This window comes from Eschrichtius robustus, chromosome 16, assembly GCF_028021215.1.
Source record: "Eschrichtius robustus isolate mEscRob2 chromosome 16, mEscRob2.pri, whole genome shotgun sequence".
Classification (NCBI taxonomy): Eukaryota; Metazoa; Chordata; class Mammalia; order Artiodactyla; family Eschrichtiidae; genus Eschrichtius; species Eschrichtius robustus.
The window spans coordinates 88,693,306-88,706,981 of NC_090839.1; the positions used below are offsets into that span (position 1 = coordinate 88,693,306).

General features: G+C 53.1%; 1 protein-coding gene across 1 annotated transcript; it reads left to right on the plus strand.

The window, feature by feature from the left end:
- Positions 1 to 943: 943 nt before the first annotated feature.
- On the plus strand, positions 944 to 12,523 carry INTS15 (integrator complex subunit 15). The gene is made up of 6 exons (XM_068524565.1): positions 944 to 1,413; positions 1,858 to 2,079; positions 4,143 to 4,308; positions 6,674 to 7,198; positions 7,992 to 8,031; positions 11,707 to 12,523. The coding sequence occupies exons 1-6, from the start codon at positions 1,222 to 1,224 to the stop codon at positions 11,906 to 11,908; spliced, it is 1,347 nt and encodes a 448-aa protein (XP_068380666.1). The 5' UTR covers positions 944 to 1,221; the 3' UTR covers positions 11,909 to 12,523.
- The last annotated feature ends 1,153 nt before the right edge of the window (positions 12,524 to 13,676 follow it).

Sequence of the window (13,676 nt, forward strand, 5' to 3'; positions counted from 1 at the left end):
TCAGCCGGCTGGAGTGGAGCATCTCTGAAGTCCTGGTGCCAAGGGGCTCAAAGGTGAATTCCCAGAGGTTCCAGTTGACCTTGGTCTCCCACTGGGCTCCTGGACAGGAGGGGCCTTATGGCTGTGTCTCCTGATGTGCAGGAGGGTCTCCGTGACTTGAAGTTGCCCCAGCTGCACCCTCTTTAATGTCCTTTCCATCTTTCCCTGGGAAAGGCCTTGGCTTTTTTCATCTCCTTGACCACACCCAGCATCCTCTCCTAGGCCCACCCTCAGGCCAGAATGGACCTTTTACAGAAGGCTCATTCCTGTGGCCACTGGCCTCTTGTGGCCACATTCAACTCATTTCTGCCGTTTTTAAAATCCCAGGCTAACCCCCCTGTTCATTCATTGCAGTGAGATGAATGCAGGAAAAGAGATTCATAGAAAGTGCTGAGGGTTTAGGTTTTCAGGTCTTAGTGGTCAGGAGCAGGAGACCTGATTCCTACGGCCCTCCCAGGCTAGGCGGGGCCAATCTGGAGGGGGCTGGGGAATAGGGACTCTCAGGTAGGCAGGCATCATTTGTCGTCGCAACCCCGAGTTCAGACTAGATATAACGTTAAAGATGAACGGCTGAGGCCTGAGCCACGGCCCTGCACCACCACCCTATCCTTGGAAAAGCTCCATGAAATCACACGTGTAGGCTTTGAACGCCGCGCAGAGAAAGCAAGGGGAGCTCCGGGCGGGCCTTGCGGGGCTGGGGGGCGCGCACAAGACCTAGAGTGCGTTCGCTGGTGGATGTGGCCCCCAGCTCGGCCGCTCGGGACCCGCTCGGCGGTCGCGGGGCCCAGGGGCGGGGTTCAGGGGAGGGGCGGGGCCCTTCCGCGCCCGCGGGCCGAGCCGCCAGGGGGCGCCCTCAGGGGGCGGGCCCTCGCCACCGCCTCCGCTTGGCCCTTGCGGGCCGCCGTCGCCGCGCTAGGCATCCACCGCCTTTCGACTCCCAGGGCTCTTGGTGGTGCGGGAGTCGCACACTCGGGGCGCCCGCTGGCCGCTGGCGGCGGCGGCGGCCCCCTGAGCGGGCCCGAACGGGGAGCGGGGAGCGGGCGGGCTCCGCGGCCCAGGCCCAGGGTCGGCGGGCGGAGGCCGGCTCGCGGCCTCTTTGTCTCGGCAGCGGCGGGCTCGTCCGCGGGGCCCGGGGCGGAAGTCCCGCCGCGCTCCCGGCGCCCCGGCCGCAGAGGTGGCACCATGAGCGACATCCGCCACTCGCTCCTGCGCCGCGACGCGCTCAGCGCCGCCAAGGAGGTGCTGTACCACCTGGACATCTACTTCAGCAGCCAGCTGCAGAGCGCGCCGCTGCCCATCGTGGACAAGGGCCCTGTGGAGCTGCTCGAGGAGTTCGTGTTCCAGGTGCCCAAGGAGCGCGGCGCGCAGCCCAAGGTGCGCCAGGCGGCCGGCTGCCGCGTCCCCGATAAGTAAACTCCGGCTCCTTTTTCCTTCTCGGTGGCAAGCGTCGGCCAGACCGCAAACGCTCTTCGGATCGGGGGCTCCGTCCTCGCCCTTGGCCTTGCTCCTTCAGCAGCAGCCAAAATGCCCGTTTTGCGGGGCTTGTGACAACCATGTCTCAATGGTGTTAAAGGAAGAGACTTTAAAGGCCTGTTACCGAGAATCTCAAACCGCTGTAGGTCATCCTGAGCCCCCTAGGGTGATGCATAATGACGTAGAATGGTATTTCTCGAGATTAACAGTAGAGAGTTCTACTCCGTGGGACCCGGGCTTTAGGGAGGTGAAAAGTTCCCTGGGGAAACCAGTGTTTTCTGTTTTCTCACTGTGTGAAATTAATAGGCTGAATTTCTCATCGCTTCTCCTGGATTTGTTTTACAGAGATTGAATTCACTTCAGGAGCTCCAACTTCTTGAAATCATGTGCAGTTATTTCCAGGAGCAAACCAAGGACTCTGTCCGGCAGATTATTTTCTCATCGCTTTTCAGCCCCCAAGGGAACAAAGCCGATGACAGCCGAATGAGCCTGTTGGGAAAGCTGGTCTCCATGGCAGTGGCTGTGTGTCGAATCCCAGTGTTGGAGTGTGCAGCTTCCTGGCTCCAGGTACAGTCTCTAGAGATAGCCTTCTCCTGAGAGTCTCTGAAGAGGTGTTTCGTGTCGCAAGTTTAATTTAATTGGATTTCTAGAGAGGTCTTTTCCATATGTTATCTCCTTGATGTTCCTGCCCTGTATGCTGATACCCCACACCTGTATATACAGGTGATCACCATTCTTGAGAAAACAGTAGTTTGTAACGGTAAATGAAGGCTCCATCTTCAGAATAAGTGAAAAATCATTTTTCTTAGTTGAAAACAATAAGGTAGGATTTTGAAAACAGCTATGCATGCAGTCTCAAAGATTGGATTCTTTTTTTTTAAAAGGTCATTATGTGTCAAACTGTGGCAATGTTTGCTTGTTTTTTATACAGTTAGATCAGTAAACATGGGAGTTGTTCCAGGGTGCCATTTCAAAGGTGATGGCTCTTCTAATGGATATGGGCATAGGAGCCTTCTATAGTGTTTTCAAATATCTAAAAAAAAAAAAAAAAAAGTATTTTCATAGTAGACTTCGTGTTAGATAGGTTTTTGGAAGATCTGTTCTGTTTTGCTTTTTTGTTACTCAGAGTTGTTGAAAAATTCATAATCCACTTAGAGTAATTATTAACTCAAATTTTTGATTAACATGATCCTCAGCTAAGCTAACAAAATTTACTACATTCAGTTTTTCAAACCTGCTTCATTCCCAGGTTTGAAATCATTTGGGTTTTTTTCAATTTATTTAAATGTTTTTCCTGTGATCTTATTTATCTTTAAAATTTGGTTAGTAAAAATATATTTTATTCTTTGTAATACGCAGGTAAATTCTTTGTAATACACAGGTAAATCTCAAGGGAATCTGTACCTTAATGGCCACCATTCTGATTTCTGGGACACCTGAATAAATGTTGTGTGTTGTATTTAATGTCAAGATTACTTCTATGCCCTGACAACCTGATGAAGTCAAGTTTAGCATCTTGAAATTCATCATATAATTTTCCATTTATCTCTCATGGTGCTGTTGTGCTGGCATTTTGGCAAAGTGAAAGCAGATGTTAACAGGAAAGGGTCTTGTGGCTTGGGTCAGGGTTTGCCACACTGGGGTGTAGGGCTGCAGCTTCCTCCAGAGAAAAGGGTGGAGATGGCTGGTTTGGTGCGTGAATGAACAATCTGGCCTGATGCCTCCTTGCAGTTTGCCCTGCAGGCCGTGTTGTAGCCCTGGAACTGTAGCATCCTGAGCAATGGTTAAATGTGGCTACAGATGGGCATCTGAGTGGGAAGGAAAAAGACGGGAGGGTGGTGATGTAGGGTTTAAAAGTATTAACGGAATCCGTAATAGGAAAGGATTGTAGGAGAAATTGAGAAAGTACTGCTCTAAATTATGTGATAGTTCACAGACTCTCCTAAGTCACATCAAAGTGGTACCAACTGTTAATTTTTACCTTTGGAGTCTCACCTGTAGGGTTACAAAAATTGTCGTTTCCTCACTTGAAGTCAGGAATGATTTTTTCCCAAGTAAACTACAAAGGTCAGCAGGCCTTTCATGTAAAGGGCAAGATAGTAAACATTTTAGGCTTTTCGGGTCATATGATCTCTCTCTTTTTTTAAAAAAATATTTATTTATTTGGATGCTCCGGGTCTTAGTTGCTGCACGCGGGATCTTCGTTGCCACGTGCGGGATCTTTAGTTGCGACATGCAGGATCTAGTTCCCTGACCAGGGATCGAACCTGCGCCCCCTGCATTGGGAGCGTGGAGTCTTAGCCACTGGACCACCAGGGAAGTCCCTCGGGTCATATGATCTCTGTCACCCCTACTCAGCTGTGCCCTTGTAGTGCAGGAGCAGCCCGAGACAATAGGCAAACACATGAGCAGGGCTGTGTTTCAATAAAACTTTATTTACGAAAACAGGTGGCAGGGTGGATTTGGTCTGTGGGCTTTCGTTTGCCAACCCCTGCTTCAAAGTAAGCTGTTAACGTCTTCTTCCCCTCTCGGAAGGGGTTCTGCCAGTTCTGATGTTCACCATGTGTACATCGTTGCTAGTCCCCTGGCTCACGACACCTGTAGTTATGTGGACTGTGGCTTCTTTCCAGCGGACGCCTGTGGTCTACTGTGTGCGGTTAGCCAGGGCCCTCGTGGATGACTACTGCTGTCTGGTGCCGGGATCCGTTCAGACGCTGAAGCAGATATTCAGTGCCAGCCCTCGCTTCTGCTGCCAGTTTGTAACCTCAGTCACTGCGCTGTATGACCTGTCGTCAGGTAAACTTTAAACAGAATTGTTACCCTTAAAGAGGCTTCGGCCGATTGCTAGTTACATTTGCACTGAACACCCAGCCAGCGGATGGCCTTTTTTTTTTTTCTTCTCTCTCTGAAATGTGTATTTTATTTCAGGCTGAAAGCTAAAGGGATGGGCCACCTCCACCTCTGGAATTTGCTAACAGGGAACTTTCCTTAGTGAGTCCCATTTGCCTGACTCAGAATGGTCCAGGTGGCAGACAGCTAATAAGCAAGGGTCTGGTGTCTGGGACAGATGTGGCTTTCTCCCCAGACAGGACCTGCTTTTTTTTTTTTTTTTTTGTGGAACACACCACTCAGCATGTGTGATCTTAGTTCCCCAAGCAGGGACTGAACCCGTGGTCCCTGCATTGGAAGCACAGCATCCTAACCAGTGGGCCACTGGGGAAGTCCCCATGACTTGCTTTTTTTATTCCCGACTTTTTATTTTGAAAAATTGCAAAACTTCAGGAAAGCTGCAAGAATATTACAACAAAGGTTTGTGTATCTCTCACTGAGGTTCAGCAGTTATTAACATTTGCCATATATTCTTTTTTTTCTCTTTTCCTTTTGCTCTCTCTTTCTTTCCCCTTCTCTCCACATACACACCCACAAGTATTTTTTTCCTGAACCCTTGAGTTTGTTGCCAGTGTCAGGTACCAAGTACTTAAATGTGTATCTAAGAACAAGAACATTCCCTTACACAAACATCATATCATTATCACATGTAAGAAATTAAATACTGACAGAATACTTTTATCTCATATATAGCCGTTGTTCAGATTTCCTTGATCGTCTCAATAATGTCTTTTATAGCCTTTTTCCCCCCTTTTGAGGGACCAGGAGAATTCGGGATCCAGTCAAGGCTCATACATAGTTGTTATGTCACTTTGGTCCTTTTAAAATAGTTCCCACACAGACGTAGAGAATGGACTTGAGGACACAGGGAGGGGGAAGGGGAAGCTGGGACGAAGTGAGAGAGTGGCATGGACGTATATGCACTACCAAATGTGAAATAGATAGCTAGTGGGAAGCAGCCGCATAGCACAGGGAGATCAGCTCACCGAGCACACGTGTACACAGCATGTGTGCATATGCCGCCTTCAGGCTCCGGAGATGCCCCAGCTAGATGTGTGTGGGGCGGGGGAGGGGCTGGGTTGCTGGAGGAGTGGGCCTGAGACTGGCGTGTCCCAGACAGAAACGTGTCGGGGAGTCAAGGGGCCGGACACAGGATCACCACTGTTTATTTTGCCAAGTAAAGGTCACAGACGACAACCGCTCCCTCTTGCTACCGTCGTTTCGTAGCAGAAGGGAAGGGCGTGGGGTAGTGCCCAGACAGTAGACAATCCCAGGGGAAGGGCCGGTGTCTCCTGAGCAAGAGCAGTTGGAGACGTCACACCAGCACGGGGCTCACTCTGCCCCTCACTCTCTCTCACGCTTGGCTCTGGACTTCAGCAGCCTGGAAGGGGCTCCGTCATCCCCAGCTTCTTCATGAGCTGAGGGGTGCACAGCCCCAGAGGCAGGAGGCTGGGGACCCGCTCCCACGCACACAGACAGATTAAGGGCAGTGTCCGCTGACCCCAGGATGGGCGGTGTAGCCTAGTGGTAAGAGCTGGGCCACCTGGGGTCAGGTCTGGGCCCACCACGTAGTTTTAGTGAGTCTGGAGGAAATGATTTAACATCTCTGTGCCTCAGTTTCCTCATCCTTTATATAATAGATGGTTTGTGTGAGGATTAAGTGAGTTCATCTGTGTTAGGACTTAGCCCAGTGCCTGGCATGTCATAAACTCAGAATAAATGTCAACTTTTGATTTTATAATTACTGTTCTCTGTCTTGCCATAGAATGTACTAGATCTCAGGGATCACAGGAGGCCAGGCCTTGCTTAGAGGTTCCAGGTTTGGGGCTGGGATGGCTCCTGGCAGCTGACAGATAGTCGTCTGGCCTCTGAGCTGCTCCCTGAAGGCCACCGTAGCTGTCACTGCACCGCTGAGGGGACACCAAACACAGGGATGAAACCTACTCACAAGGGAAGGGAGGAAGTGTGGGGGTGGTAGTTCTGGACATAGATAGTGGACTTTTATTTAAATTGACACATAGGATCACAAGGCATAATGGAGTTCTAGGGCATTGTTGGTTTAACGTGTTGAGCCCAACCATGGCCAGGCATTCCTAAGTCGGATGAGAGCCCAGCCCTCTCGGAGGGGACGTTCCAGGAAAGGAGACAGAGGGTAGGTGAGGACAGAGGTGCGTCGTCTGGATGTCGGGTGGTGAGTACTCTGAGCTTGAAGGTCCGCCTTTCCCCGTCTCCTGTCCGTGGGGCTGAATACCCTTCTGACTTTGTTTTGCAGACGATCTCATCCCACCACTGGACTTGCTTGAGATGATTGTCAACTGGATTTGTGAGGACCCGAGGTTGATTCTCATCACTTTTTTAAATACTCCAATCGCAGCCAATCTCCCAATAGGATTTTTAGAGCTCACCCCGCTCACTGGATTGATCCGCTGGTGTGTGAAGGCCCCTCTGGCTTACAAAAGGAAGAAGAAACCCCCCTTAGCCAATGGCCACGTCACTGCCAAAGTCACCAAGGACTCGGCGGGGCTGGACAGAGACTCCCACCTCTTGTACTCAAAGCTCCACCTCAGCGTCCTGCAGGTCCTCATGATGCTCCAGGGGCACTTGACTGAGAAGAACCTGTACGGCCGCCTGGGGCTCATCCTCTTTGACCACATGGTCCCGCTGGTGGAGGAGATCAACAGACTGGCGGATGAACTGAACCCCCTCAACGCCTCGCAGGAGATCGAGCTCTCCCTGGACCGGCTGGCCCAGGCTCTGCAGGTGGCCATGGCCTCTGGCGCCCTGCTGTGCACGAGAGGTGAGTGATTGCCTGGCCAGGCCTCCCTGGGGCCGGTCACCACCGCCCGTCGGAAGGAAAACAGGGGCTCCTGGACAAGGACTGTTCTCTGCTTTTAGGACGTCTTTCCTCTCAGTGAACGCAGGGGAGGTGGGCAGAAGTCGCAGGACGTGCCCAGCTAGAATCCTGTGGCCATGGCATCTGGGTGTCTCCTGGCTGTTTTGCCCAGGCCTGGGGATGCCTCCAGAGCGTAGATAATAATGGCTTAATCTCCTTCCTCTTAGGGCATCTTTTCTTTCTCTGCAGTTCTTTTCTGTTGCGGCATAATTTACATACAATGAAATGCACCTGTTTAAGTGCAGGAAACATTCCCATCACCTGTTCAGAGGGCTCCTTAATTCTGCATTTCAGTGCTTGAACTCGCCCAGAAGAATGATCTGATGCTAACGACACACTTGTTTGCTTTTGGACTGCTGGCTCACAGACGTTGCCTGAGGCCCGTGCAGTCGTCCCTGGAGATGGGTTTCCCTCTTATCTCGCTCTTAGCCTTGGGCGTCTGATCTCCTGTCTCTGGGTCTTTTCCCAGCCATCTGACAAATTGCCAGTAGAGCTGCCCCCTTTCCTAAGTGATGTCTTCTGTTGAGGGCGTGTGTTAAAGCAAGAATTGAAGAAAAAGAGAGCCCAGCTTCTAAACGATGTTAGGAAGTTGAGCATGAGCTACTGTTACTGTCTCGCTGGCACGCTTGAACATCAGCAAACCTCTCACCTCGGCATCTCCAGGCCCTTCCTTAATTCTGTGTCTCCTTCATTCCAGATGACCTGAGAACCCTGTGCTCCCGGCTGCCCCATAATAAGTAAGTGCCCTCCCAAGACTTTTAGCTGGGCGGGGGCGGGGGTGGGTGCAGGAGTGGGAGGGTGCAAGGCAGGGCGGACCCCTTGTCGTGGCTTCTTGGGGAGAGCTGGTCTGTAGGGTCTAGAGCTTCTGTGAATAAGGGGCCCCCCAGAACCTGACAGTAAGTGGGGGAGTGGATGTGATAGCATAACACAGGAGAGGAGGCCCAAGCAGGGGGTCCATCAACGAGGTAAGAAAAGTGGCCGTCCTTCTGGGCGTCAAGGAAGAAGCCGGAGCGAACTTGGGGGTCCTTTACTGCTCCCTAAGTCAGCGTGCGTGTGTGTTGTGGTGACGTCGCGCGCTGTTGGCGACATTGATTGCACAGCCCTTCGGGAAATACTGTGTCGGTTAGGCCAGCGCCTTGGTCTCGGGTGGCACAGACCGGGTTCTGAGCGTGGTTCTGTCTGTGGTTTGCTGTGACGCCGGGGCTGACTCTTGCCTTGGCTTCCCCCCTTGTAAAATGGGGACCGTAATTCACCTGCCTCACAGGGTTGTAGTGAGGTTTAAACGAGGTGGTGTTTGCAGAGTTCTTTGTCCACAGCACACGGGAGTCTCTCCGTAAGTGGTGGTGGTTGTTCTAATTTGGGGGGAAGCAGTGGTAATAGTGGTGAGAAGCAGGAACTGTGTGGTCGTAACAGCTTCTGGTGAGAATTCCAACCCTACTACTTCCTATCTGTAAGACCTTGGGCGAGTTCCCACTACCTCTGTTTTCTCTATAAAAATCAAGAAAACAGTAGTACCTGCCTCAGGTCCCCCTGCCTCCCCCGCCCTGCTCCTGTGGTAGGATTTTTGTGAGGATTAATTGAGTAAAAACATAGAAAGCACTTAGAATGGTACTTGATGTGTAAATAACCTAAGAAGTGTTAGCTACTGTCACTTTTACTGTTATTTGTGTAACAGGAGTTTCTCTTAATCAAATTAATTTCACTGAATCTTAAGAAGCAAAAAGCTATGTGCACAAAAATGTTTCATGCAAAGGCAGTCTTATCAGTAGCAAAAAGTCAGAAACAAGCTAACCACCCCATAGCATAGGGATACTTAGTAAGTTAGTAGTGATACATCAGAAGGATGGAACATTATGTGTCCACTAAAAATAGTAATTGTGGCCACCGTGTGAGGAGATGTTTATAGTTGAAGGCAGAACTCCTCTGCTCCCTGCTGTGTGCACCTGGGCAGCGTTTACAGGAATGAAAACAGCTGAGTTCTTTCTTCAGCGGGTCGCACTGGTTTTTAAGGTGGATAGTGGGGCTCCAAGGGCTGGTGTTGGCAGACAGTGCGGACAGAGGGGCTGCACTGGGCCGCACCCACCGCCTGGTGGGTGCCCACCGGGCCCCACGGCACCGTGTGTGCCGCCCACTGCCTGACCCACCAGCCCTGCCGGGGCCCGGGAGTGGGGCAGGTGTGGCAGGCTGAGCAAAGGCTTAATTTGAGGCCAGGAGATGGGCCAGATGCTACTTCCCGGGCTGACAGGAGAGGAGCTGCAGCCAGAGGGCCGGGAGCTTGGCGTCGGGCTCTAAGGGGCAGGCAGCTCCAGGCAGGCATCTGGGTGGTTAAACGGGGGTTTCTGGAGCAACAAAATGGTCCACCTTGAGATGTGACATCAGCGGGGTGGACAGCTTGTGCAGAGGCCACCTCGCCCTCGGGAGCCCACACTGTTCCTTTGTCTCCCTCCCTCCGTCCCTTCCTTCTTTCCTTTCTTCCCTCCAAGAAAGTCTCCTGTGTCTGAGGACATCGTCAGTGCAAGTGGCACCTCTTCACCTCCTTGCACTAATCCCTTTGTAACCTTTTCCTTCTTTGTGCACAGCTTTTATTTAATGTTTAATGTTTTCAGGGCATTAAAATAGTGATAGGGTATGAATCGTTTATCATCTTAGTGTTATAACTAGGGGTCCCCGTGGGAATCCGCTGGAACTTCTAACAGCCCCGAGGGACTCCCCCCCCCAGGGGCCTGTAGCTGCTGCTCCTATGTACAGCCCTGGGCCCCAGTCCCCCGGGGGCAGCCTGACACTGACGTGGGGAAAGAGTGGCCCACAGTCGCTTGGACTACCTCTTTGATTTCTGATTGTTCCTTTTGTGTTTATCGTCTTCTGGACTAGACCAGAAACTTCCTGAAACCCCTTCTCTCCGTGGCAGGGTGTGCAGGTTCAGACGAGCATGTGACCTACATTTTGCCTCCACAGTATTCCCTCCTTAGACTTACTTATTTGTTTGCTTATTTTCCTCGAATTTCTTACCCAGAGTTATTAAACCGTAGTAGTTATTAAAACGTAGTGAAAAGAGTCAGAAGAGCTTCAAGCCACTAAAAGGCACCAGCTTTCTTCACACCTGGGTTTACTGCCTGAGCCCCTCCTGGGGGCCCAGGGTACCAGACTTTGTACTTGGCGGGTGGGAGAGCGTGAGGGTCACTCTGCCAGAGACCTAGGCCCGCCCCCTGCTTCGTCTCAGAGCTCCAGGAAGCAGCCAACCGTAGTCAGTCCCCCCAAGGGTGAAGTGGCCCGGGGGGCTGGGCTTTCGCTGGGCCAAGCGGGACAGCATGCGGGGAAGGTGTGGCCTCGTGGGACCAGGAAGCTGAGGGGCAAGTGGTGGGCATGAACGGGACCTGGCAGGCGGGGTTTGGTGACGTGGAGGGACAGTGTAGACACTCGAGACACAGGACCCAGCCGGAGCCACGGCCCTGGGTGAGGCTGGGAGAGCAAAGCACAGAGGCCCGGGGATCCGGGGGGAGGGCAGGGCTGGGGAGGAGCCCTCTGACCTGAAGGGGCGTAACCGGGGGAGTTGGTTATTCCGGGCTGAGTCCGGACAAGCTAGAGGTGGTGAGAAAGTTAGGACGCTCTGCTGATCGTGCTGGGAGGGGAGGGTGGCGTTAGATAGGATGAGACTAACGAGAGGAAGCTCTTCAAGGGGTCTCAGAAGGGACCAGCATAGGAGGTGACATTGAATTCAGGAGGGAGGAGGACTTCCTGGAGGCAGAGGCTGTTGATGTGCTGAACCACAGAGAGCAGAGCGTAGGCCAGGGTGGGAGGGGGGTGGGGAGGGGAGGACTAAGGCTCCTGGGGGTGGGAGTGGGGCAGGAGGGGGCCCTGAAAGTGGGTGAGGGCTGGGTCCAGTCCGGGGCCATTCCTGAGGACTCCGGACGTCAGGGTCATGTGAAAAGCCACCTTCTGTGTGGCTTTGCTTGGAATTCAGTTAGGACTCAGTCATTAGGAATGACTTGGAGAAGCGTGGCCCTCTGTCCTTTTTGCTCTGGCTCCTCAGTCACAACCCCTGAAGGTGTGGACCAGTGAGGCTGACACCAATGCTGACCTGCATGGTCCCCAAGCCACAGATGCCAAGGCTGTGTCCAGAGCGTCTGTGGACTACAGGCCCCCTCTCTCCCTCCCCATCGCTGCCGGCAGGATCCTGGCTTTTCCCACCGCGGCCCCTCACCTCTCCGGGCCCCAGTCTGTCAGTACATCCCGCCGCCTCCAGGTCACCCCCTCCTGCTGCTACCCAGCCGCAAGCCACCCTCTGTCCTTCCTGGAAACTTGGTGTCTGTCCCGGCCCAGGAGCAAGGACCACCACGTAGCACCACGGGTCGGGCGGACATCCCCGTTGGCAGCAGCACACCCTAACCTAACCCTTCTCCTTGTGTTTGCAGCCTTCTCCAGCTGGTGATCTCGGGCCCCGTGCCGCAGTCTCCGCACGCGGCGCTCCCTCCCGGGTTCTACCCTCACATCCACACCCCCCCGCTGGGCTACGGGGCTGTGCCGGCCCACCCTGCCGCCCACCCTGCCCTGCCCACGCACCCCGGGCACACCTTCATCTCAGGCATGACCTTCCCGTTCAGGCCCATCCGCTAGGCTGGCCCCCGCGAACCGCTCAGTGGCACCGTGCCTTCCATGCCTGGTTGGAGGAAGCCTTCCCCGGAAAGGATGACCGATCCTTAGGGGAGGGCTCAGGGGGCAGCCAGGCGGCCCCTCCTCGCTGCAGAACCGCAGAACCGGGTCGTTGGCGGAAGTTCTGCGACGTCACCGTCCAGGCGCCTCCTACCTGTCTCATTCGTAAAAGTCCAGATGGGATCGATGAAAGGAAACGTCCAGCCCTCTGCGGAGCGATGCGGGCATCTGTAAAAGCTGCCAGGGCTGTGAGCCTGTGGTCTGGGGTGTCATTGCAGACGCACGGCCTGAGCCTGTGCCATCGGAGCGCTGGTGGAGGAGCGGCGCCTGCGAGTCCACGTGTCTGGCTTCCCTCCTTGTGGACGGGCTGTGTCCCGCCAGGAGCACAAGGCACTCCCACGGCTCCAGGAGCGCGAGGCTGAACCGTCGGCATGGCGAGCTCTCACCCAGCACTTGGTCCCCACGGGTCAGGGGAACCTGTGAGCGTGGCCCCCATCAGTGGGGAAAGGAACGTCTCTGTTTTATTGGGGTCTCTAAGTTTTCCTTCCATATGTTCAAATAAACTTTTTCTAAACAGTTTCATAGACTTTGTGGACTGTATTTTAAAAACTTAGTAGCCGTGAGCCTCGGAAATGTCCTCCCCAGTCTGCAGCAATCCTGGTGAGAAGATTGGATACAATTGTAGGCGCTCCTTTTGGCAGAAACGCTGCAGACGCTCCCCACCCTGTGCGGGGCACCCAGGGCCTGTCTGCTTCAGTTACAGCTCCTTTCTTCCTTCAGGAACAGAACTCAGGCCTCAGAAGTTTTCTCCAGCACGTGGTTGGAAGGTATCTGCTCGGAGTTCTCACTTACTGGTTTGGCGAGGAAGGAAAGATAATCGGTAACCCCACTGCTGGGCTCCCCTAGGCTGAACATGAGGAATGAGAGGCGGTGACAGCAAACAGTGAGCATGGAGGAGCAAGATTAACTCGAAGGGGTAAAATTTAACCTTGCCGTTGTTTACCCTGCTGTTGCTGAAGTCCGTGCCCTGGAAGACCAGGCCAAACCAGATTGTGTGTGTGTGTGTGTGTGTGTGTGTCTGTCTCTCTCTGTCTGTCTGTCTTTTTTTTCGTCTGGAGTTTAAGGCATCTCTCAAGGTAGTGCAGTTGTGCTGTGAGGGCTGTACTTGGCCTCTGGGGTCCGTGACCATGGGGGCTTTCTCAGGGACACGAGCTTGTGGTCTTTCGTGGGCCCCGGGAGTGCTCAGCCAGGCTCCCACTGCCCCAGCCGGTGTGTAGGAACCAGCCTGCAAGTGAAGCCTGTCAGGACCCTGCTTTTAAGTTGCTTTTGAGAGCCATGAACTAGAGAGGAAATTACCTTTTCTTTGAGTTTGATTTCATTATCCCAGTGTTTCCTGTTTACGTATAAATCTGCTGATGTCAGGGCAGGAACCAAAGTCAAGTCTCTGCTTCCATCTGTCTCGGTGGGACTCATCCACGGAACTAAGGAGATTAGCACTTGCTGGTTCGTGTTCAACTCTGGTACCAAGCGTTTCTGAAAAGGGTGGACGAGGAGCTCTCACACTGCTTCCTGGTTGGAGAGGGTCTCTAAACCTGGCTCTGTCTCGGAAGGTGGTTGTCACCATCCGTGTCCAGGGCTAGATAGTCTTAGCTCCTCTCAGACGCAAGGTGGTTTTTGCCAGAATAAAAATAAAAAGAAAGGGAAAATGTAGGAAATAAAGCCACTAGAGCCA

Excerpts from the sequence above, each read along its gene's own strand:
- INTS15 (XM_068524565.1), top strand. The coding sequence starts at position 1,222 with ATGAGCGACATCCGCCACTCGCTCCTGCGCCGCGACGCGCTCAGCGCC. Across the intron at positions 4,309-6,673 it reads GCTGTATGACCTGTCGTCAG|ACGATCTCATCCCACCACTG; the intron begins GTAAACTTTAAA and ends TTTGTTTTGCAG. Across the intron at positions 8,032-11,706 it reads TCCCGGCTGCCCCATAATAA|CCTTCTCCAGCTGGTGATCT; the intron begins GTAAGTGCCCTC and ends TTGTGTTTGCAG.